General features: G+C 43.1%; 1 protein-coding gene across 1 annotated transcript in view; it reads left to right on the top strand.

Moving 5' to 3' along the window:
- LOC113639508 (speckle type BTB/POZ protein) overlaps positions 1–24,891 on the top strand; it is a 79,576-nt gene that overhangs the window by 30,072 nt on the left and 24,613 nt on the right. Inside the window, exons 3-6 of the mRNA XM_027141384.2 lie at positions 9,964–10,272; positions 11,502–11,623; positions 11,872–12,023; positions 24,203–24,330. Coding sequence (XP_026997185.1) covers positions 10,195–10,272; positions 11,502–11,623; positions 11,872–12,023; positions 24,203–24,330 — 480 coding nt within the window. The 5' untranslated portion in view covers positions 9,964–10,194. The remainder of the gene's footprint in view (positions 1–9,963; positions 10,273–11,501; positions 11,624–11,871; positions 12,024–24,202; positions 24,331–24,891) is intronic.

Here is a 24,891-nt window from a genome sequence, read left to right as displayed (position 1 = left end):
GTTGGGCAAACCGGGTAAGTGTGAGTCCTGCCGAAAATGAGCGTTTAATAGCACATGTTCCATTTCCCTTCTTTTTGTTAGTGAACACTGGGTGCAGTGTTTAACTCGGTGGAAGTTTGGTGTTGCATTGAACACAAGTGAAGTCAAGCAACCCTTTGTTTAACTCCGAGATGTCTGTGGCGCCTTTTGATCACATTTTGTCTGTCCTTTAGTCTGAAGTGTGTTGAGTTTTCCGTCTCTTTCTTCACGCTAGCAAGGTTCGACTGGAGATATGACTGAATTCTGTGTCAACTGTTTATTCTTTTTAAAAGATGAGAGCGCTGCCTCGCGCACAATAAATGACGATTTTGACCTTTTCGCCAATCAATTGTCTGTGAGACTGAAGAACGCATGAGCCTTAATGTATCATTCTGTGTGTGTGTGTGTGTGTGAAAGAGACTCATCAGTAGAGAGAATGCTTCACTGGGAAGAACAGGAAAAATGAGCTATTGATGTCCTTTGTATCAACGCCATTTATGAGCAAAAGATTGGGCTAATTGTGTTGCTCTTTGCTAATAAAACCATCTTTGAAACCCACTGGAGATAATTGCTGCTGAAAATGTGTTAACCTGCCAAAGTCAAGCTGAACGTTATTACCAGAAAATCTCCACATGACACTTTTTTTTCTGTTATTGGTCTTGCTGTGTCTGGATTTTAGCGCTGTGGTGTTTGTGCTGAATCCAGCAATTTTATTTGAAGTAGAGCAGCAAATTAGTGAAGCACCTGAGGGGGAGCCCTGGGATGCCCTGTGTGCTGGAGTGAGAGGACTTTGAAACCTCTCTTCATCACGCAGAGCTGCTTAGAACCTGCTCGCTCTTACAAAGGAACCTGATGACAGAATGGCAAATATCGGGTCATAAAGGAAAAGGGCTAGGACTGGTGGAGACGGGGTCGCTGTTCTGATAACGAGTGGCTACTCTCGTCTCTCTTAGTCACTGTTTGTTATGCTGCATATATATATTGTGAGATCTCTGTCCCGATTTTGCAACAGCATCAGATTGGATCCATCTTTATCCCCTTTCATATCCAATCCAAAGTTTTCTGCAAATATCAGCACTATAGTTATAATAGATATCGGCTCTCTGCCATCTCTAATTGTCTCGTATTTGTGAAGAGATTGTACCTCTCGCTCCCTAAGGCTCTGAGGTGTAATATCCCTCACTCATCCATGACCTGATCAATCACTAACATTATGTCTGAAGACTTTTTTTTTTACCCCCCAGCAACAGTGAGACTCTGCTGCTTTAAAGTGAACACAGTTGTGCTCCAGAGAACTGTGCATTTGTGTCCGTGTGTGTGCATGCCTGTGTGTGTGTGCATGCCTGTGTGTGTGTGTGCATGCCTGTGTGTGTGTGTGCATGCCTGTGTGTGTGTGTGCATGCCTGTGTGTGTGTGTGTGTGTGTGTGTGTGCATGCCTGTGTGTGTGTGTGCATGCCTGTGTGTGTGTGTGCATGCCTGTGTGTGTGTGTGCATGCCTGTGTGTGTGTGTGTGCATGCCTGTGTGTGTGTGTGCATGCCTGTGTGTGTGTGTGCATGCCTGTGTGTGTGTGTGTGTGTGTGCATGCCTGTGTGTGTGTGTGTGTATGTGTGTGTGCATGCCTGTGTGTGTGTGCATGACTGTGAGTGTGTGTGAGTGTGCATGCCTGTGTGTGTGTGTGTGTGTGCATGCCTGTGTGTGTGTGTGTGTGAAAGCCTGTGTGTGTGTGTGTGTGCAAGCCTGTGTGTGTGTGTGTGTGCATGCCTGTGTGTGTGTGTGTGTGCATGCCTGTGTGTGTGTGTGTGTGCATGCCTGTGGTGTGTGTGTGTGTGCATGCATGTGTGTGTGTGTGAGTGAATGCCTGTGTGTGTGTGTGTGTGTGTGCATGCCTGTGTGTGTGTGTGTGTGTGTGTGTGCATGCCTGTGTGTGTGTGTGTGTGTGTGTGTGTGCATGCCTGTGTGTGTGTGTGTGTGTGTGTGTGTGTGTGCATGCCTGTGTGTGTGTGTGTGTGTGTGTGTGTGTGTGTGCATGCCTGTGTGTGTGTGTGTGTGTGTGCATGCCTGTGTGTGTGTGTGTGTGCCTGTGTGTGTGTGTGCATGCCTGTGTGTGTGTGTGTGTGTGTGCGTGCCTGTGTGTGTGTGTGTGTGTGTGCATGCCTGTGTGTGTGTGTGTGTGTGTGCATGCCTGTGTGTGTGTGTGTGTGTGCATGCCTGTGTGTGTGTGTGTGTGTGCATGCCTGTGTGTGTGTGTGTGTGTGTGTGTGTGTGTGTGTGTGTGTGTGTGTGTATGCATGCGTTTGTGTGTGTGTGTGTGTGTGTGTGTGTGTGTGTGTGTGTGTGTGTGTGTGTGATTGCCTTTGTGTGTGTGTGTGTGTGTGTGTGTGTGTGTGTGCATGCCTTTGTGTGTGTGTGTGTGCATGCCCGTGTGTGCATGCCTGTGTGTGCATGCCTGTGTGTGTGTGTGTGTGTGTGTGTGTGTGTGTGTGTGTGTGTGTGTGTGTGCATGCCTGTGTGTGTGTGTGTGTGTGTGTGTGTGTGTGTGTGTGTGTGTGTGTGTGTGCATGCCTGTGTGTGTGTGTGTGTGCATGCCTCTGTGTGTGTGTGTGTGTGTGTGCATGCCTCTGTGTGTGTGTGTGTGTGTGTGTGTGTGTGTGTGCATGCCTGTGTGTGTGCACAAAAAAGTGGATTAGAGGCATGTAAAGGGTCTGTGTAGTATTACCATCCTGGCTTTTACTGAACCCTCGTGGGAGTGGAGAATGAGGTGAAGAATGCGAGAGGGAGGAAATTGAGGTGAAATTTGATCATGTGTAATAGACTGGCAGCACAGCGCATTTACATTTTAATTATAAATCGAGTAATTACAGGCAGCTGCTTAACTGCTTCACCTGTCACGCCTCCTCTCCTTCCTTCTGCCCCTACCTCTGATCCTGACTCTCTTCTTCTCATCCTTCTTTTTTTCTCCTTCTTCCTATCCATCTCCGTCTCCTCCTTCTTGTCCTTGTCCCCCTCTTGCTCTTCTCTTCATCTCATCCTTCTTTTTCTCCTCCTTCTTGTCCACATCCTCCTCCTTGTCCTTGTCCCCCTCTTGCTCTTCTCTTCATCTCATCCTTCTTTTTCTCCTCCTTCTTGTCCATGTCCTCCTTCTTGCTCCTCCATCTTTCTTTATAGATCAATCTGCTGACTGGGGTGGGGGTGGTGGCGGTTGGTGGGGTGGTGAGAGCTATGAATTCTGCCTATAGTCTTATGGCAGACTGTGGCAGTTCTTTATTTTAATACTTCTTTGTATTTTGCCGCTTAACTGAGATAAAATCAGTGTAAAGGCAAAGCGTCTCAAACTAAAGTCGCATTGTCTTTACCTGTACTTGTCTTCTGTAGCTTTGTTCCGTGTGCTCAGTGTGACATTCACGCTGCTGCTGCACTTTATCTTGCTGTCTCAGACTGATTCGTTTCCCTCAGAGCTCTGGGATGGTTGATCACCGCAGGGACCCCAATGTTATTTGTAATATTAAAAAAAAAAGAATTTAATAGTTTTGTGTGTGTCTGAGTTATATGTGAGTGGAAGATCTCAGGCTCTATAGCCACCTGATGAAGGATGTTATGGTACAACAATGCTGCTGCACCAGCGTGAATGTGGCTATGGTCATTTATGCCGTGTTGTTTACCTTGTGGTGGAAATCTGAGTGTGAGCTGTCTAAATGATCACACTGGTGTAGAACACAAGGGCAACACACGCACTCTCTCTAGAGTATTGTGTCCCAATGGGAGAACATGCAGGGGGTTAAAGCCAGAATGACTTACGACACGGGATAAAAGAATGTGCAGAACAAATCCAGGGGTGTAGAGACGTGAAATTTGTGCAGCAGGTTAGTAATCCCTCTGTTAATGCAAGTGAAATGGGAACAATCGGCCTAATGGTGACGCTATATAAAAGGAGGAAATGTGGAGGAAGGAAGTAAATGTGGTTGGAGAAAGGAACTGTGAAGGGAGGAAGGAAGGATGGAAATGTAGATTAAGGAAGGAAATAAAGGAGGAAAAAATGTGAATGAAGGAAGGAAGGAAATGGGGTGGGAGGAAGGAACTAAATTTGGATGGAAGAACAAAGGAAGGAAATGTGGATGTAGGAAGGAAGGAAATTTGGGGGAAGGACGAAAGGAAAGAAAGAGAGAAGGAAATGTGGATGAGTGATGTACAGAACAAAATTGACTGTCATTGTTAAATGAAACACTTGTCACCTCTTTGAATCCAGCTACAGCAACGAAGGCTACAGGCAGAATAGTTTGCTGGTTTTAAATCAGGCAGACAGCAGCATGTCTGGCTTTAGAGTTTCTGAAATTGTCCTTTAACTCTGAGTAGAAACTTTTCCTGCCAATGAAATCAGCACATTTTCCTAATCTCGGTGTAATCAGTTTGAGTGTGTGAAGAGAGGGGGAAGAGGAAATGTGAGCACATTTGGAGGAAAGAAAGTAGGAAGGAAATGTGAGTGGATGAAAGGAGGGCAGAAGGTAGGAGCTGTGAGTGAATGAGAGATGGATGTAAATGTGTGTCCATAGAAGAAATAGTGCAAGGAAGAAAAAAAAACAGGAAAGATGGTGGGAGGAAAAAGTAAAGAAAGAATGAACGAAGGAATCCGAGGAGTGGAGATGATACTAAAACAAAGTAAGAGGAAAAAGACAATCTAGAAAGGAAGGAAAAAAAACTGAGAATTAGAGAATGAAATTGTTTGAGAAAAGATGAAATGAATGAAAATTAACGGGAGGAAGGGAGGAAGGATGGATCAGGGGTAAAAGTAAGGGAAAGTTTTACTCAATTCTCTGTGCATCTGAGTGTCTGACACCAAAACTTCTGTACTGCACTTTTAAAGTCAGTGTGAGACCAGATTAATCGAATTCCAGCTTTATTAACAAGTGTCATTCATTCCTTTGAGAGAGAGAGAGAGAGAGAGAGAGAGAGAGACAGTGGAGAGAGCAAGAGAGACTGGGGGGGAGAGAGAGGGAGACTGGGGAGTCTGGGTCGGGGGAGAGACTGGGGAGGGGGAGGGGGAGAGAGACTGGGGAGGGGGAGACTGGGGAGGGGGGAGACTGGGGAGAGAGACTGGGGAGGGGGGGAGACCTGGGGAGTGGGAGACTGTGGAGGGGGAGAGAGACTGGGGAGAGGGAGAGAGCGAGAGAGACTGGGGAGAGGGAGGGGGAGAGAGACTGGGGAGAGGGAGACTGGGGAGAGAGACTGGGGAGAGGGAGACTGGGGAGAGAGCGAGAGAGACTGGGGAGAGAGACTGGGGAGAGGGAGACTGGGGAGAGCGAGAGAGACTGGGAGGGGGAGAGAGACTGGGGAGAGGGAGAGAGCGAGAGAGACTGGGAGGGGGAGAGAGACTGGGGAGAGGGAGAGAGCGAGAGAGACTGGAGGGGGAGAGAGCGAGAGAGACTGGGGAGAGGGAGAGAGCGAGAGAGACTGGGGAGGGGGAGACTGGGGAGAGGGAGAGAGCGAGAGAGACTGGGGAGAGGGAGACTGGGGAGAGGGAGAGAGCGAGAGAGACTGGGGAGAGGGAGAGAGACAGAGTGTGTAGGTGGACAGTTGAAACAGAAATGAACACTGTGCTGGTTTGCTGATCTTATTCCTGCTGTTGCTGCTCCAGACATCTGGACTGAGGTCTCTGCCTTTTCTATCGTCTGTGGATCTGTTTTTGCTGGCAGGCGAAGTTAAAGCTGTGTGTTGTGTTGCTCAGTGTGACTGCTGTAATTCTGTTCTGCTGTAAGAGCTGATTTTACCTGCACTTACTAACATCCTTATTCATCACGCTCACATAAGACACAGGACACAAACATTCATGTCAAATGTCCCCCACACATTACACAGTTACACTAATATGTAGTAAGTAAAGGGGGGATCACACACACACACACACACACACACACACACACACACACACACACACACACACACACACACACACGGTCTGGATTGTGTTGCCTTTAGATTACGGTCACACATTGTTTTTTTTATGACTGTCTGTATGTCCTGGTGCACATTTAGGTGGTTTATAGTCAAGAGGTACAGAGCATCGCCTGTACAGAACATCGCCTGCTTGCTCAGGGACCTTTAGAGGTTCAGAACTGGATATATTTGATCATTTCTTTTTAAGAAACATAGGAAAGGATTTATTTCCTCTTCTATCCAAGAAGCAGAAGCCAGTGGGAAAATCTGCCGGGTGGCTCTGCATTTGATGTTCTTCTTTCAAGTCGCTGCTAAAAGAAACTTTTAGGCCAGAGCCGCTGCGTGTGGGATTCTCGTTCTCCTCCTTTCGTTAATTCATTAATTATTTTGGCAGGCTAGCGTCTGCTTTTAATGAGTTCCTGAAGGGCTAGATCACCTCGCCTGGCAGCCAATTCCTCCTGCCACACTCTCTACCAACACCCAAGCTCATATCCGCTCTAGACCACGAGGAATTAAAGGACTCATTTCTCTCCTTTGTCTGCGTTGATGTTGTTGTTTCTTTAACAGCAGGTTTTAACCTCAAACACGATATCGTCCGTTCATTTCAGATATATAAAATGTCCGAGAAAAATCATTCACAGTTTGTCACGTATGTATTGTTTATTTAAAACCAAAATTAATAATAAAGTGAATTTTATTGTGGCTGTAATGCTCTCGGTTGACCGAGTTACCTCACTTTAATACCGTCCTTTTTGCTTCTTACTTTCACCTCCTCCATTTCTCTCTCTGTGTGTGTGTGTGTGTGTGTGTGTGTGTGTGTGTGTGTGTGTGTGTGTGTGTGTGTGTGTGTGATAACAGACATTAGCCTTTAAACGAATTCTATCCCACAAAAGCTTTTTGGCACACAGCAAGTAGCCAGATTTTCTCCCCACAGCCGTGATGAGTACGATTCTAAAGGGAAGACCACACGCACGTTAGCAACAGATCCACAACAGAAGTGAACAAATAATAAAATGTAGAATTTCCTGCAAGTATCTTCACCTTTTCAGGTGTTTTAATGTCATTTCACACTGAATTTGGGGGAAAAAAGCACAGATGATTCTACTAAAGTGTTTGTTTTCCCCCTTCACTTACAGGCCTGTAGTGAAGTTCACACAGTTGTACAGTAATTTGGACAGAAATTGCAGCACAGCCACAGCAGTGTAAGACAACTGGAGGAACGTGCTGTCTGCAATCTTCTGTATACACACTCGTGTTGTGCTCTGCTTTACAGGGGAGAAAGTGTCGCTGCATTCCTTTCACCCAGAGAGCACAGGCAAGTTCTCAGGCTACAGGGCAAAGACCATGATTTAAACTCACAGCAGTCTTCAGGCGAGTCTTCCGCTGCACTGTATGGGTGATGGCTGAATTACATTGGGTCTGTAGCACAGTGTACAGCTTCTACAACCCCATTAGGTTAGACCCTATGTAGTGAGAGTACATAGTGACTTAAAAAAGGTTTGGATTCAGTACACAAGATAGAATTGTTCTCAAAGGAATAACGATTCTGCAACTAAAGCTTAAGCGGTCTGAAACAAAATGCCTTGTCTTACTTCAGTAGGGGGTTTATGGTAAGGCATGTAGCTGATTAAAGGGAGTAAAAACTCTAATCGTGGTCTGTAGGTAAGATGGGCTGCAACAGCAGAAGACTATATCGGCTTCCACTTCTGTCAGCAACCAGCAGGTCTCTACAGGCTACGGCAGGCCCCGGCGCACCAAGACTGAACACTTGAGGTCCTGTATATCATGATCCATGAACAAATCACTTTGTATTGTAGAAAAGTCTTAACAGTATGATCACTTTGTCAAACTGGCCAGCCTTAGCTTTAAGTCCTTTGTGCCGGTACCTGAAGTTTGTGTATGTTTTATTAATGTTGCGTCGTCTATGTACTCAGAGCCTCTCTGCAGAAGATTGAAGTAGCTTGACAGAGTAAACAGTCGGGTAAACATTTGCACACAAGTAAACATTAACTGAATATAGGACATAAACAACAGCCAGGCATTAGCACCGTTGAGAAGCTGCATCGGAAGTGGGTTTTTTTTTTTTTTTTTTTGGGCCTTGTGTCCTCCTATGTTTTGTGTGTGTGTGTGTGTGTGTGTGTATGTGTATATATATATATATATATATATATATATATATATATGCACACACAGGTAGTTCCTCTGTATATTGACAGAAATAAAAATAGGAAGTGAATCAGTCAAGTCTTTTTTTTTTTTTTTAAATTTCTGCAAACACTGATGAATTCTATGATAAGCAGCAAATTATTCATCTCAGTAATGTGAGATATTTGCTGAGTTTGATTTGCTCGGTGTGTTGTAAAGTCTCGCAACACACACACAGCTTCTAATGGTTTGTGTCCTCTTTGTTTTGTGGATTATCACCAATTAATCACCCTCTCCACCAGGTGTGTGTGAGAGATGAATGAACTGTCTGAAGATGTCTGATGGAAAAAAAAAAAAAGCTTTCGAATAGCAGACTTCACTTTCTCTCTTCAGCCTTGACATGCTTTTGGTTTGTACTGCAATTTTTCGTCCTCTCGAAAACTCAAACTCAGTGTGTGCGTGTGTGTGCGCTTGCATGCATGTTACCTCAGATCTCCTGTCACCAGGGCCTATTTACAGAGTCGAGAGATCGTTAGCTGCTTTGCGAACATTATTACACTGCCACCAAGTGAGGTTCCTGTTGATTAGTTGACAGTTGCAATAGACAAGATACAAATACCATTGAAAATGAAGTTGAGAAAATAGACAGCAGGAGACAGATGACTACACACACACACACACACACACACACAAATTAATTGCCAGGAAGTCTAAGGTAATTTAAATTGCAAATGGGCACTGACTTGTTTCCTAACTTGAGCGATTAATATTTTATTGTTTTACTGAGTGAAAATGCCATCAGTGCTTTTTCTCTTTTTTTTATTCTTTTTTTCATCGGCCCCAAATAGGACAGGAGTGGGAGAGAGATGGTTGATGGCTCTCTAATAGTGAAAAGTTAAAGTTTTGTCCAAGTTTTAATTAAACTAGATATCCGACTATAAAGGTATGCAAATAAAATGTCGAGTTACTCAGTGATCCTTTACTTTGCCTTTCAAAACTTCAGTGTTGACCTTTTCTTTCTCTTTCTGCTGTTAGATTTTTTTATATTTTTTATTTTTTGCTCTTCATTCCTCATCCCCACTGTATTACTTGCTTTCTGTCCTTGTCCTTCTTTCACTGCTTAATCATCCATTTCCCATTAACGCTCCATCTCTTCCTCCTCTGTTGATCACCCTCGCTCCTGTTTTATCATCTTTTCTCAAACATGTTCTGTAATTTCTTAAAGTTCCTACCGGGCCATGATCTATCCGTTCAGTAGGACGCTAATTAAAAGGGAAAAAAAAGGCACAGTGGATGTCCTGCTGGTCTGCTTGAGCGAGGAGGGACACTCGGGTTGACGAGAAGAAGACAACGGAGAACGAGGGAATCGGAAAGTAAAGAACGAGGTGGCTGCAGGTTTTAAGAGGCACAGAGAGAGGATTGCATTCGTATGTTTTGCGTGCTCTTGGGTTTGTGCTTGAGTTGGTTCATGACAGCACTGATAATTGGGTGTTGTTGAGTTAGACTGGAAGATCAGAAAGAAAGTAAAATCTTTTAAAAGATCAGAGTTAGTTTTAGAGAACCGTTACTCTTCCGGCTACCGTTTGAGGGTTAGTTGGTACAGTTGCAGTGAAGTAGTACACAAGAGATGGTCTGTTTAGGTTTGTTTATCTTTACTGCACCTTTGGTCAGACTTACACAGGTTAATACTTATTGTCTTGTAATACCGTAATACTGTTAATGTGTATGGGATGTGTAATCTCTCTCTCTCTCTCTCTCTCTCTCTCTCTCTCTCTCTCTCTCTCTCTCTCTCTCTCTCTCTCTCTCTCTCTCTCTCTCTCTCTCTCTCTCTCTCTCTCTCTCTCTCTCTCTCTCTCTGTGTGTGTGGCAGGTTCTCCTGTAGCTGAGACAGTTCTGTCTGTGTCTCATCGCTGTTCTTCGAGACCTCTGTACCCCACGTGTACTCACTACTATCAGCAGCTAAGGCGTCACAGCTTGGCACTTGGGAGAGAGTGTGAAGAATTCCTCTCACTCAGAGAAAGAGTGTGTGTGAGTGTGTGTGGGTCTGTCATCTGCTGGTAGGTGTCGTGCCCCTCATCACCCCACGCACTCAAAGCTGGCGATGTCCAGGGTCCCGAGTCCGCCCCCTCCCGCTGAGATGACCAGCGGCCCTGTGGCTGAGAGCTGGTGTTACACACAGGTGGGTGAAGACTGGGGAGTGTGTGTGTGTGTGTGTGTGTGTGTGTGTGTGTGTGTGTGTGTGTGTGTGTGTGTGTGTGTGTGTGTGTGTGTGTGTGTGTGTGTGTGTGTGTGTGTGTGCAAATGAACTTGATGTATATATCTGGCTTTTCTTGCATTGAGTACTTTCAGACTTTGTAGTGCGAGTTCAGTAACAGATTTCTATTGGTGAAAATGAGTGGACTTCCATTTCAGATGCCATGGTGTGAATTGGTATAGAAGATTTTCGGATCCAATCCTGATTTGGGTTGAACTAGGCTAGAACTCATTGCTCGGTTGCTTTGGTCACTTTCTAGACCAGCTTTAATTATTAAAAGAGCCTATTGAAAAATTTAGAAATCTAAGCAGCTGAAGTCGACACAGGTCTCCAGCTTACATCACGCTACTGATGGATGAAAGCGACTTAGCAGATTCTCTCAGCCAGTAATGATCCCTGGGTAGAGCCTGACTGTGGTGCACTTGCTCCCAGTGACCAATCACTGATTGCCAATATTTTTCCAACAACCAATCAGTGATTAGATATCCCAATGAGCAGTAAGTGACTAGTGCTGTTTCCCAAACCCCAGTCACTGGACTATTTGTCCCACCCTTTTCTTTGTGACATTTACAATTAATAATGGATCAACCAATCAATTCACCATCTGTCTGTCCACCTTCCTCCACCTGTTTCTCTGACCATTTATCTATCCGTCCATCCACTTGCCATCAGAGCTTCCATCTATTAATTTGCATATTCACTCATCCTTCAGTCTACCTATTAGTGTATCTGACAAGCATGAGTGTCTGTCTGTCCAACTGTCCTTCTGTTTGCTTTCCCATCTTACACATCCAACCAACTACAGAAGCTGTCTTATACATCCACCACAATTAAAGGGATTTCACAGCCCTAATCTTCACCTGTGGATGATTAGCTCAGCATAGCTTTTAATATCCACATCATACACCAGCCCCACGCAGAAGATGTAAGAAACCTGTACACCACCACATCCCTTTTTCTGTTCAAACCACTATGGGTTTATTACCCCTCTCTCTATCCCTTCTTTCTGTTTGTTTCTATGGAGATGAAAGGCAGTTTGGATGTGGCATGTTTTTTTTTTTTTTTAAGAAGTTCTGGCCATCATTTACTTATCTCTCAAAAGAAAAGGAAAAAAGAAATACATGTATAGATGTGTGTCTGTGTGTGTGATTCAGATCAAAGTAGTGAAGTTTTCCTACATGTGGACCATCAACAACTTCAGCTTCTGTCGGGAGGAGATGGGCGAGGTGATCAAAAGCTCCACCTTCTCCTCGGGAGCAAATGACAAACTCAAATGGTAAGCAGATTCAGACATCTGGACATAATGTAGTGTTCATTTATTGATCCCGGGTTTAAGTGGACTATGTGGCTTGTTTGCATTATGGAGCTCGTATTAACACGTAGTAAATAAATTTATCAGCGTTGTCCTTAATGTGCGTGCTTTAAAGCAAACGAGAAGAGTCTGTCAATCCACTTGAGTTCATCGGCTTTAACTGTTGATTAGGGATGAGGGAGCTAATGGATTAACGTTGTCCTCTTGTCCAGGTGTTTGCGGGTCAATCCAAAAGGCCTTGATGAGGAGAGTAAAGACTACTTGTCCCTCTATTTGCTCCTGGTAAGCTGTCCCAAGAGCGAAGTGCGTGCAAAGTTTAAGTTCTCCATCCTCAACGCTAAGGGCGAGGAGACCAAAGCCATGGGTGAGTCTGCACATGAAAGACTGCAGTTGAACTGATTATCTGACTTAACCATATCTCAAAACAAGCCACAGCTGGCCAGTGGTGGCTCAGCACTTACGGCTGTAGGTTACTGATTGGTCTTGGGGGGTTTATGCCTTAGCACTGCCAGGCTGTCACAGTTGGGCCCCTGTGCAAGGCTCTTAACCCTCTCTGCTGCAGGCTGTTCATGGCTGACCCTGCACTATGACCCCAGCTTTCTAACAAGTTAGGATATGTAAAGAAAAGAATTTCCCTGTGCTGTAATGTATATGTCAAAAATAAAGGCAGGTCCCTTTCTTCAGTTCTTTCCCCGGTTAGTTTGCTAGATAGTTCATGTGCATTTGCACCATTCTGCTAAAGGTGAAACTGTGTGTCTTTTCTTTACTCTTATCTTCATCTGAAGAACTTTGGTAATTTTCATAAAAATGTTTGTTTGTTTGTTGTGTCAGTGCGTGTGTGTGAGAGTCTGTGAAGAATTAGCATATTAGTAGTTGCTTAGCCTGAGTGCTAACATCACTAGAAGTTTGCAGAATATTTGAATGTCCTTATTTATAACATTCTCATTAAGAACGATCGATTCTGTGGTTATTAACTGATATTAAAGCGTCAGTGTGGCAAAGCAAAACGTGCAAATCCAGATCTTGGTCACAAATCTACTTTAAACATCAGACTGAGATTCTGTAATCAGATGTTTAAAGTCTGCAGGCAGAAAATGCTTTAAATCCACAGGGATCGTAAGTTTATTGACTGTCACATTATTGATCAGATTTAAACTCTTAAACATGTTTAGAAATGGAATAGCAGATTGTGGAACTAAAGCAGTGTAACCTCTGGGAGCAGTTCTAACTTTAATGATATGCTTTCATTTGTCTAGTGGATAAACTTGCACTAATCACTATGAGCCTGAGTGCTGCTGTGTCTCAGGAAGTTATCAGGAAAAAGAGCGAATGCGTCCCTGACCTCTTCACTGTGATGGGAAGTGGAGGTGTGAGCATTAGTCACTGGCTCATCTTACTGAGACATGCTGAGAGAAAAGACTGAGAGGCTGATGAGAGGTCAAAAAACCTCATATTTCATTTGCCAAATTCTTTCATTTTCTGCACTTTAATGGGCGTCCCTGCTCCATCTAGCCATCTCGCCTCCTCTGTTCTCTCCATCCCTGACAGTCTTCAGAGCTCCCGTGGGAGATGTGGGGACCTGCAGAACCCCTCGCTGGAGAAAATGAAGCCCCTGACTGCTCTGTTGGGAGTGTTTTTAAAAGGAGGACGGAGGGCGTGCGCGAGGAAAAATGGCAGCAGAAATTGCTCTATCGGTTCTGGATCATTTAGAATCCAATTTAATCCTGGCCTCATCGTGAAGGGGCGGGGGTGGAGGGAGAAGAGGAGAAAGAGACGGCGAGAGAGTAAGCGAGGGGCGAAAAGGGAGAGAAATAAAAACAAAGTAAAGTGCTTTAATTAAGAGGGCTGCGAGTCAGCAGAGGCACACTACATTACGACTGCTGTTTATGGAGCCTGTCTGAGTCGTGTGGGTGTGTGTTTAGGCTCGGAGCGTGATAATACAAGAGGGTGGATGGAACGGAAACACACAGCTCCATTTCTGTAACATTTTCTCTCGATTACACCACATCATAAATGGACAGAGAGACTAGTGGTTAAGTGCTGAGTAAGAGATTGCAGAAGCAGGGACTTGTATCATTACACATCCATTCGTGCACTTTTTTCCCCCCACTTCCAAAGGCAATGTTGCCATTGACTGCATCCACATCATTACAGTCTCTACCGGCTTGTAAATCTCTAAGCTGCTGATGAAAGGGTAGCTGCGGTGGAGCTCGTTTGCGCTCCAGGTTGATGAAGCGATTGGAGACTTAACTGGAGGATGGATCGGTTTTGCTAGAGGGCTGGATGTATTTAGAGGCCTAGTCTGTGTATTGATCGTGTCAGGTGGTTATTCAGCTGAACCTCTTATAGCCTTGGTGTGTGGTTTATTACCTATCTGTCCTGATAAAGCAAGCATACTTTATAGAATATTCTCTCTCTCTCTCTCTCTCTCTCTCTCTCTCTCTCTCTCTCTCTCTCTCTCTCTCTCTCACACACACACACACACACACACACACACACACACACACACACACACACACACACACACACACACACACACACACACACACAGGGTTATTCAAGTCAAGCACTTACATCTTATCAACAGGATAAAAGACTTCCTGCCATGAACAGCCAGTCGTTTTTGTCCATTTTTGATATTCTAATAACAAAGAGGTGAATAGCAGCTGATACCTGATACTAACATGTGCCTGCTGTCTAAAATGTATCTTACCAAGTCTCCTACCAAGACATTGCAACGTGATGCCAACACCTTTATTTCTTTTCTTTTTTGTTCTAATTCAAATTTAGCTAACTTTTCTGTCCACACCGATTCACAGTGTCAAATCAAAGAACTATTATGTTGAGACTTTGTTTAAATCAGGAGCTGTTTACTTTAGTTCATGATGTGCACGTGGTATCTCACATCGACTCTTCAGGAAGAGGCAATAAGAGAAAACATGACAAGCAAAAGAAATGGGAATGAATCCAATGAGGCATTATACTGTAAATGCTGTGAAGCACAAGGTGTTCTCTTACTTTCTGAACGAACATCTTCCCAGCATCAGAAACTTAATAAACTGGCCAGTGAGGTGTGTGAAGGCACATGTTCTCCCGGTGAAATAACACCTTCTACAAATGGACACCTTCAATGTAACTTTAAGAGGTTCGAGTCAGGTAACACACTCGCTTTCTGTTCTTTGTGAACCGTTAAACTATTGGACTATAGACTATAATGTTAGACTGATTTTAGCCCAGCGATATTTGAGAAACATCTCAGTGATTTCATATACTTATTGTCAGACTTCAATCAGGATTCAGTTTATTCCACAAAACCTGGCTTCATGATTTGATTGTGTTTCTCTGGATCTTTTGAACAAAACGTAAATAAGGAAAAATTATTTCTGAAATGATTCCTTTCTGAATTATAAACGGTGCAGGAAATAGGAAAGTGATCAGCTAAAACAGAAGTGGCATAGAAGCACTTTAATCTGAAAGAGAGCTCCAAAGGGTTAAAATGCCCAGTAGCTGCTGCTGCTGCTCCTTCTAGATCACAGCAGCATGGAGCTACCATCTTTTTAACTGCTGTAACCTGGATTTATATCCTTAACCTTCAAGCTTCACGGTTTTTCCAGATTGGGACCTGAAACACTGCATTTGTGTTTCTTAATAGTAATTAATAAGAAGCTGACGTGCATAGTCCTATTTTCTTCCCATTATCTCATCACGATGCATCGGTATACCCTTACAGTACGGTAAACTTCTTCTCTTCACATATTCCAGCTTGTTGGATGGTTGGGTTGGAGTGCAGGGTCAGCCATTCTGAAGCAGATGGGGTTAAGGGGTTTGCTCGAGGACCCGACAGTGACAGCTCGATGCCGCTGGGACTTGAACCTTCGACCTTCTAATCAGTAACCCTGAGAATTTAACCACTGATGATGTATAATTTAATAATGCACAGCAATATTTTATTACATTGGCTACTTCTTTTTAATCTCAGCAGTTTAAAGACAAAAAATAATCATCACGTGCGCTCAGCGTGTGATCGTTATTAAAATTACTTGCCGGTTAGACTCCGTAATACGTGCATTCTTGGAGTTTCAGTCAAATCTAAGGAGATAGAATAGCACTTACAGAATGAAGCCATGCTAATCAAATGACTTGTCCTTGTTCCTTCCACATGAGTGTTATAGGATCTCTGTTCTGGGAGCCAGCATCTGGAACTAAAATAACAATTACAAGGGGGTTCAGCTGGTTACAGGATACACAGCAAAGCAATCAAAAAGAAGATGAAAAAACTTATGATACAAAAACCAGCATTTATTTAACAGTGATGAATGACCCATGAGTCACTTGCGAGTGACGTACTTCCGTTTGGGAGGAGTATAGTGCTGACGTATGTGGCTTGAACAACCACATTCATTTACACCTGTCTTGAACAACCATATTCATTTACACCTGTCCAGTTTCATCTGAAACACGTCCCAGACCACCTCCTGAAGTGGTTTGAACGATCGAATTTATATCCATCTCAAAAACGTTTCAGAGGGCATTTACACCTGGTCTTTTTACGACCGGATAGCTATCGGATCACAGAAAACGCATGAACTGACCAGGTGTAAAAGGCCCCTAGGAGTGGAAAGTCTCATGTTTTCTCCCTCATCAGTCCTGTTTTGGTGAGCATGTGCTCACTGTAGCCTCAGACGCCTGCTCCTGGCTGACACGAGTGGAAACTAACGTGGTGTTGAGATGGTAGTTATGTAATCAGAGCTCATGAAAGACCCGTTATTTGGATGTGTTTTAAGGCTATGCATCAAATCTTTGAAAGGAAGGAAGGTTTTTGTTTGGTTCTGTTCACAATTCTGGGCTAGCTGCAGCTAAAAAAAAATTGGAAATATTTAATCCACATTTGGCTTTGACACAACGACTGGACTTCTCCTTCTCTCTTCTGTTCCTGTTTGCTCTTTTAAACGGCTGTGGCCGAGCACACGATTTTGTGTGCATCCAGGGCTCCGCTGCTGGGTTTGGCACGAATGAGCTCGGGCTTTGTTTCAGGGCTTGGAAGCTGTTTCCTGGTTTGGCCGGTTTGTTCAGGGTGGCACTCTGCCACATTGCCTTTAACCTCTCAGCCCAATGCCTTTACAAACAGCCAAAACAAGAGTGCTGGCAAGGAATGCCTTTTATTTCCAGCCATTTATAGAACTATGCAGATGGAAGGCAATGGAAAATACCATTAGTGAAGATTAATGTATGTTAAAGGGAGCTTGATTTTGTACTCTAAAGACTCATTTAGTTTTCTTTGTCTTTAACTGAGAATTATTTGCGGCAGAGTTTCCCAGAAACAGTGAATACAGAGAATAGTGTTAAAGAGTAGAGTGAATATTTTCATGACACTAAGCACTCTAATAACATTCTGATGCTAGTGAGGAAACCAGACTGTGATCAGGATTTCTGCAGTTTGTGGAAAACGTTCCAAGCTTAACATGAACGGTGTTAAAGGATTTGTGCTACTCAGCATTGGACTACGACTAGAGCAATCATGTTAGCTAGGGAAAGGATTTTTTTTTTTTATGCAACCAGGATTGTCAGGGTGTCGTGATTTCATTGTTAGTCATGGAATATGATCTAATTTTTGTGTTTTTTTTTTAAATTAAACTGATAGCAAGATGCTTTTCAGAGTGTTGTGTATTAGCAAGTTTCAATCAGTTTAAAGAAATAAACAATTTTATTACGACAAGTCTGATCTCAAAAGAGTCAGGACACTGTTGAATTTCAGTGTGAGCCATTTTTACAACCTTGTGCTGAAATTTGGTGATCTTATGCCCCTTTTCCACCAGAAAGAACCGGGTACAGGTTCAGAGCTAGTGCTGGTGCTGGTTCCATGCAATCCACTGGTTCCACAACATCCACCAGGTTCCACTAGCGATCCTTCTAAGAACCTGTTTGCCTTTCCATAGGCTAGAGAGCCATCACAGGGCCAGGTTTTACGTCACTATGTACGTCTCATCTTTCCCAGCAGCGTTAGCGCAGCAGCGGCAAACACAACATTAACAATGGCGGATGTTGCTTTACTGTTAATGTTCATGGCTTTGCGACCCTACATTACATCCAAACACGGCGAATTTGTAATCTGTATAAACGGAGGTTGTAATCGAGCTCCATGTAATCTGTATAAACGGAGGTTGTAATCGAGCTCCATGTAATCTGTATAAACGGAGGTTGTAATCGAAGCTCCATTTAATCTGTATAAACGGAGGTTGTAATCGAAGCTCCATTTAATCTGTATAAACGGAGGTTATAATCGAGCTCCATGTAATCTGTATAAACGGAGGTTGTAATCGAAGCTCCATGTAATGTGTATAAACGGAGGTTGTAATCGAAGCTCCATGTAATCTGTATAAACGGAGGTTGTAATCGAAGCTCCATGTAATCTGTATAAACGGAGGTTGTAATCGAAGCTCCATGTAATCTGTATAAACGGAGGTTATAATCGAGCTCCATGTAATCTGTATAAACGGAGGTTATAATCGAGCTCCATGTAATCTGTATAAACGGAGGTTGTAATCGAAGCTCCATGTAATCTGTATAAACGGAGGTTGTAATCGAGCTCCATGTAATCTGTATAAACGGAGGTTGTAATCGAAGCTCCATGTAATCTGTATAAACGGAGGTTATAATCGAGCTCCATGTAATCTGTATAAACGGAGGTTATAATCGAGCTCCATGTAATCTGTATAAACGGAGGTTGTAATCGAAGCTCCATGTAATCTGTATAAACGGAGGTTGTAATCGAAGCTCCATGTAATCTGTATAAACGGAGGTTATAATCGAGCTCCATGTAATCTGTATAAACGGAGGTTATAATCGAGCTCCATGTAATCTGTGTAAACGGAGGTTGTAATCGAAGCTTTGTGTAATCTGTATAAACGGAGGTTGTAATCGAGAAAGTACATAACATTATTTTATCATTAACACAGAAAAAAAGTTAGCCTTAGCATGTAGCTACTTACTATCATTTGTGCTGATAATGTATCATATTGCGGTAAAGTGAAAGTGTATTAAACATTAGTATACTTAAGGTATATTAAAGGCTCTAACCCTAGCCCCGCCCCCAGCCCCTGACCAGCCCACTTTTTTCTGGTTCAGAGCCGGTACTTTGGGTGTCAAAAAAGAAAGAACTGGTTCTAAATTAGGCTCTGACTCTGAACCAGCACTCAAACTGCCTTGGTGGAAAAGGGGCATTAAACATTTACGAAGAATCACTTGGGGCATCTTGGAGAGCAAAAATGGGTTTAATAGCACCGTTTACTTTAAAGATAGAAATGGTTGTGTGGAATATTTTTACTGTGGCTGTTTTTGTTTAGCTAGTTACAGTTTAAAATTATTGATAGGACAACATATGTGAGATTTACTACATTTCAGAGAGAGAGAGAGAGATTGACATTGACACTCCAGCCCTAGACTGGACTGTAAAATCGGTTCTTGCACCAATTGTGAGACTAGGTCCTGTCTGTGTTTTAATCAGGAGACGAGGGCAGTGTGTAGGAGACCTTATTGTTCTGTAGCTCCCAGCTGCTCTTCAGCATCAGCCCTGTCAAGTCTCTAACAAGTGTATGACAATTTGTGTGCTGTTCTATTGAGTGCTTGGCCAATAGAGAGATTTACTCTCGGGCTCATAGAGTCAGAATTATCAGCAAATGTTTATTGTATTAGGTTGTATCGATGTCTCTTGAGAGGACGTCGATATCCACGAGCATTTGTGCTGACACTTCACTACAGAGGCGGCTGTTGAATCAAGATGAGATTGTGTTTCTTTTGCTTTACAAGTATATTATAATGATCTCTTGCTCTTTCATGTCCTCTATCTTTCTCTCTCACACTCATTTCATGCTAATATAAAGGGATCGGTGTCACAATCACCTTATTGGCTAATACACACACACACACACACACACACACACACACTCTATATTTCTGTCACATGGACTAGGTCTGCTGTTGCTCATTTTTATTTTATGCCCCTTTGACCTGTTGACTTTTTGAATTGCACATTTGTGACCTTTTGACGTTTGAGTGGAAATCTTTTCTGCCCCATCACTGTTCCAGTTCAGTGGCCTGTGAGACCGCAAAGCCCAGAGATGGGACCTGAATATGGATGTTTTAACACAGAGCACCTTCCACATCGCAACTTCCTGCTTTCTCTCACTCTTATTGCTGATTTATGCTGCTCTAAACATCCAAAATGAATTTTGCAAAGCATTTATGGATTACGAGTGCATGATTTTGAATTTTCACCTTGTACCGTAATGTCTGAGTAGAACATTCTCTAAACTACATCAGGTGCTAATTTCTAATCTATATGTCAATATCTTCACCACATCCTATCATATCCTCACACGTATATATCAAAGCTACATTATATATCCACAAGGAATTGGACACGTGACTATCACAACCAGACATCTTTTTTAAAAATCCATGGGCATTAATAGGGAGTTGGTTCCCTTTTTGCCAATAGAACAGCTGCCACTCTTCTGGGAAGGCTTTCAACTGGATTTTGGAATTAGTGTGATGGATTAGTGTGGCTAAGGGGATTTGTGATCGTTCAGCCATTGGAGCATTAGTGAGCCTAGACAATGATATGATGAGGCCTGGCACTTAGTCTACATTCCAGTTCATCCTAAAGGTGTTCGGTGGGGTTGAGGTCAGGGATCTGTGCAGCATTCTTGACTTCCTCTACTCTAGCTTTGGCAAAGCTTGTCTTCATGAATCTCACTTTGTGCATGGAGCGTCGTCATGCTGGAGCAAGTTTGGGCCTCTCAGATTCATTAACACATCTGATGCAATTGTTTGCTTCTAACTATGTGGCAACAGTTTAAGGAAGAATTACATATTGGTGTGATGGTGCAGTCTTTACAATCTTTTGGCCATATTGTGTATGTCAGATGCCTGTAATATGTGCACGGCAACAACAACAACAGCTCTGTCACTAAGGTGTCTGGTATCTAGAGAGAGCCGAATATACCTGAAGTGTACAGCAGCCAAAATTCTGTCTCTACATTATCAAGACAACTGTTTTTAAACATCTGATGTCTGCGAAGGAAAAGATGTAAATCTTTAGACACTGCAGAGGTCCATCTCAGTGTCCTTATGCTCAAGACTGTGGAGGAGTGCCAGACCCACTTAGAGCTGCTGCTGTATTACGGCCCAGTTTATTCACACACTGATGCAGGTCAGTCTCTGTTGAGGTGTTGGGGCAGTTTGGCTCTCTGGTTTCAGAGAGTGACTCTATCCTTTTTTTAAATAGAAGCTTGTTTGTGGCCGAGTCTAGCTCGTTTTCACTAGTTTGGCCAGATTGACTGTGTCACAGACCCATCTCTTTGCTCATGAGCCTCGGATCCTCAGTAAAATGTGATGCTTTGTCAGCCACCTTTAGAGGCCGACCATGATTGGTGGCTTTCCACCTCGACCTAGAGCTTTGACTGGTCGCCTGACACGGTAGTGAATCTTTTATTCTTAAGCCTAGTCAGCTAGTGTCTGTCTGTCCTGTCCGTCTGTCTCGCCGTCTCTCTAATCCTTCCCAGTGGAGCGGATCAGTGTCACTTAGACTGTCCCCCTGAACAACACAGTGCGTCTCTGCAGCTAATACAGCACCGTAAGTCTGGGAGAAGATAAAAGTCAGTGAAAGCTAAAGAATTTGAAAACGGATTTTCACAATCATTACAAGACAGGAATAGTTACACTTATACATTTTTAATGTAATATACCATAATTAAGAGGTTTAGTAATGTTTATTGGATATCGTTATTCGATTCCCATTGGCTTACGTTGGCACATTACAAATAGAAAACTTAAAATCTTACACACACACAAAAAAGGTTGAAAAGATTCAGCTGTCTGCCGAAAGAGGTTGGAACCATCCACGCCTGTCAAATCTAAAGCTTTTGGAGGTCTTCAAATGAAAACACACATCATTATACGGAGTAATACATGACAGGTTGTTTCCCCCTTTGCTAAATCGATGACACCTGCAGTGTGGATGTTTTAGCCCCAAGCCAACACAAATTCTCAAATCTTCTTGGTGTTTAATGAATGTTTATTTATGAAAACAGGCACACAGGCAGCCAGCTTCTGCTATCAATTTGCACCTTGGCTGCTGTTTCCTGTGCTGTTGAGACCTAGCCTCCTGTGCACAGCTAGCTCTGATCAGGCAGCTGAGGGGTTATTATTATTTTTTAATTTATTCATCTTTGAAAACTTTTTTTTCCCCCAAAGCTCTATATTTGTGTTAAAGTATGCCGTCCAGCAAGCTTTATTACATACAGAGTTGCAGGTTAGAGGCTCACCTTATTCTTGTGAAGAAATTAGCTGGCGATTAGCCGGTGATTGACTCACTGTTTGTGAGTGTGAAGTGACTCGGCCCTAAGTCTGAGTGTGCACAGTCACTAGTGAAGGCACGGATTCACACTGTTCATTCAGAGTCTGTCTGGAGCGCTCACCATTTTCACTGTTTCATCTCTCTCTCTCTCTCTCTCTCTCTCTCTCTCTCTCTCTCTCTCTCTCTCTCTCTCTCTCTCTCTCTCTCTCTCTCTCTCTCTCTCCCTCTCTCTCTCTCTCTCATACATCCGGTCATCATCTCTCTGTATCATCTCGTCTACATACACTTAGCTTTTGGATCACTGGTTTTGCTTTAAAAAAAAAAGAAGAGATGATTTGGTCCACTTGATTTTCTGTCCATCAAATGAAATCTATTCCACTTGTTATAAAGCCTAAGCTCAGGGATTGGGTAGTAACTGGAATCCAAGGGCATCCACTGTAGAGGTCTGACCCTGATTGGCTGTTTACAGAGTGTTGACTCTTTTTGCATTCAGCAGGGTTTTGCTTTAAATCATAGGCTGTGAGCACATGAGAGAGGGCTGAGGATTTTGTGGAAATTCACTCCATGTGAATGAGTGAAGAAGAGAATGACAGGCTTCTTAATGTAATAAAGGAGGGATTAACAGTAGAACAAAGGGCACTAAAGTGAGTGCAGGTTAATAAGGCGACGCTTTATTTTGAGGTGCACTTAAACATCTGCTATTCGGCCGTAGCATTTATGCTTGTTGACCCCTTGCTGCGGTGATTATATAGCAGCAGGGAAACCCAACACGAATAAAAATATCCCCTACAGAAGAAGGAAATGACGAGGGACGTAAAAGATGTACACTGGCAGGGCTTCCTTTAGCTTCACTGGGACTTTATCTTGGTTTAAACCCTTTTATATCAAAACGAGTTTCTTTTCTAATCGCACTGTCTTCACCCTGATGAGGATGACTTCTGTCTTAAGTCTGGTTCTGCTCATGGTTTCTTTCCAACATCGTCTCAGTTTTTCCTTCACACAGTCGCCTCTGGCTTGCTCATTAGGGATGTAACATTTCTCATTTATATCACAAAGACCTTCACTTCACCTTTCCTCATTGCACATCTGTTACCACTCTGTGGACCAGGAGGAAGCATTTAATATAAAGAAAAGTACATTCAGAGTTTTCAGGAGTTTGAACCCTGTTTCTGTCACAGCAACCTATGGGTTGGGAGACAAGAGAACACAGTTGCCTGTGCTGTCTATGTGGGAGGGACAGAATACTGTCCCCTCAGTTCAATTCAATTCAAGTTTATTTGTATAGCGCTTTTTATAAATGACATTGTCTCAAAGCAGCTTTACAGAACATAAACATAGAACAGAAGGTTATTATAAAGAATAATATAAAGATTACTAGAATACAAAATTCAAGATTAATATTAGATATATTTAGTTCACAATGTGTATGTATTTGTCCCCTATGAGCAAGTCTGAGGTGACTCAGGCAGCAGTGGTGAAGAAAAACTCCCTTAGATGGTAAAGGAAGAAACCTTGAGAGGAACCGGACTCAAAAGTGGAACCTCATCCTCATGTGGGTGACACTGGAGGGTGTGATTATAAATATACAGTCAGACAGATGTTGTATTGTTGCAAAAGATCACATGGAGTTCACATGTCCTCTTAAGTATCGCAGAGTCTAACTGGAGCTGGTAGATGTCTAGGTCTCCTCTGTCAGTCAGTGCAACACAAGCCTAGCGTATAGGTCTGGGAGCTCAGGTAAATTCAAGCAACGAGTTTGAGTTTAGAAAATCAGACGTCACAGTGTATGTATCCTCTTTCTCTTGAGTCAAGTTTATACCTCAATGATGGCCTCTACTTTTAATTCAGTCTGTAACAAAAGCCATTTCCTTTCTCTATGTGAATCATAATCCTTCTCTGGAGTGTATAACTAAACTTAGAGAATGAATACGTCTTCATGAATCCTCTTTCCTCTTTGTTTCTGAAGGTTTCTTTTCCAGTTTAATTCTACACTTTCATTTCATTCATTTTCCACTGCTGTTGTCACCACACTGTGCTTGAAGCTGAAATCACTGAGGAGTTGCTACGACTCAGATCTTTTGTGTCTGAAAGTCCCTCTGGCTAGTCGTCTTCTATTGTCATTCAGTGCTTTCATGCTGTTTTAAAGCCAAAAACGCTGACACTGCAAACGTGTGATTTGTTTGCAGAGAGTCAGCGGGCCTACAGGTTCGTGCAAGGCAAAGACTGGGGCTTCAAGAAGTTTATAAGGCGGGACTTCCTGCTGGACGAGGCCAATGGGCTGCTACCTGACGACAAACTGACGCTCTTCTGTGAGGTAAGGGCTCGGATTGTACTGTTGTATTGTGAGCGATCTGCTGCCTGTAATCTGCCCCTTGTTGGTGTGTAGCTATCACTGCCAAGGTTTCTAGTGATTATTTATAGCTCCAATGAGAAATAGCACCAGCTATATATAGATAATCAAATGTCAATAATGCATTAATCCGAATCTCATTTAGAATGTTAACGTGGCAGACGAAGCTCTCAGTATTAGCTACTTGTTCGTTATATATATATATATATATATACACACACACACACACGCACACACACGCACACACACGGCACCGTGTTTGTTGCTTGTTCTGACTAGTAACTGCAGGTCGAAACTAAAGCGTTTATGTAGAAATGGCGCACTTCACATCGGAGCACGCTGCTACGAGCGTGACTCAGAAATGCACAGAAGGCAAAGGCTTCTTTTCCTCCTCAATAAAAACTTCCCTGCCACTTCACATGTGACCCTGGAAGTGCCGTGTGGTTTTAAACTCTCTTCTTCGTAACTCTGTACACCAAGATTATAGTATTAATATCTTTTAGAAGCCCCACCCCCTTTCCCCAG

The sequence above is a fragment of the Tachysurus fulvidraco genome, chromosome 15 (genome assembly GCF_022655615.1).
Source record: "Tachysurus fulvidraco isolate hzauxx_2018 chromosome 15, HZAU_PFXX_2.0, whole genome shotgun sequence".
NCBI classification, from domain to species: Eukaryota; Metazoa; Chordata; class Actinopteri; order Siluriformes; family Bagridae; genus Tachysurus; species Tachysurus fulvidraco.
This window is presented reverse-complemented; position numbering and strand designations above follow the sequence as displayed.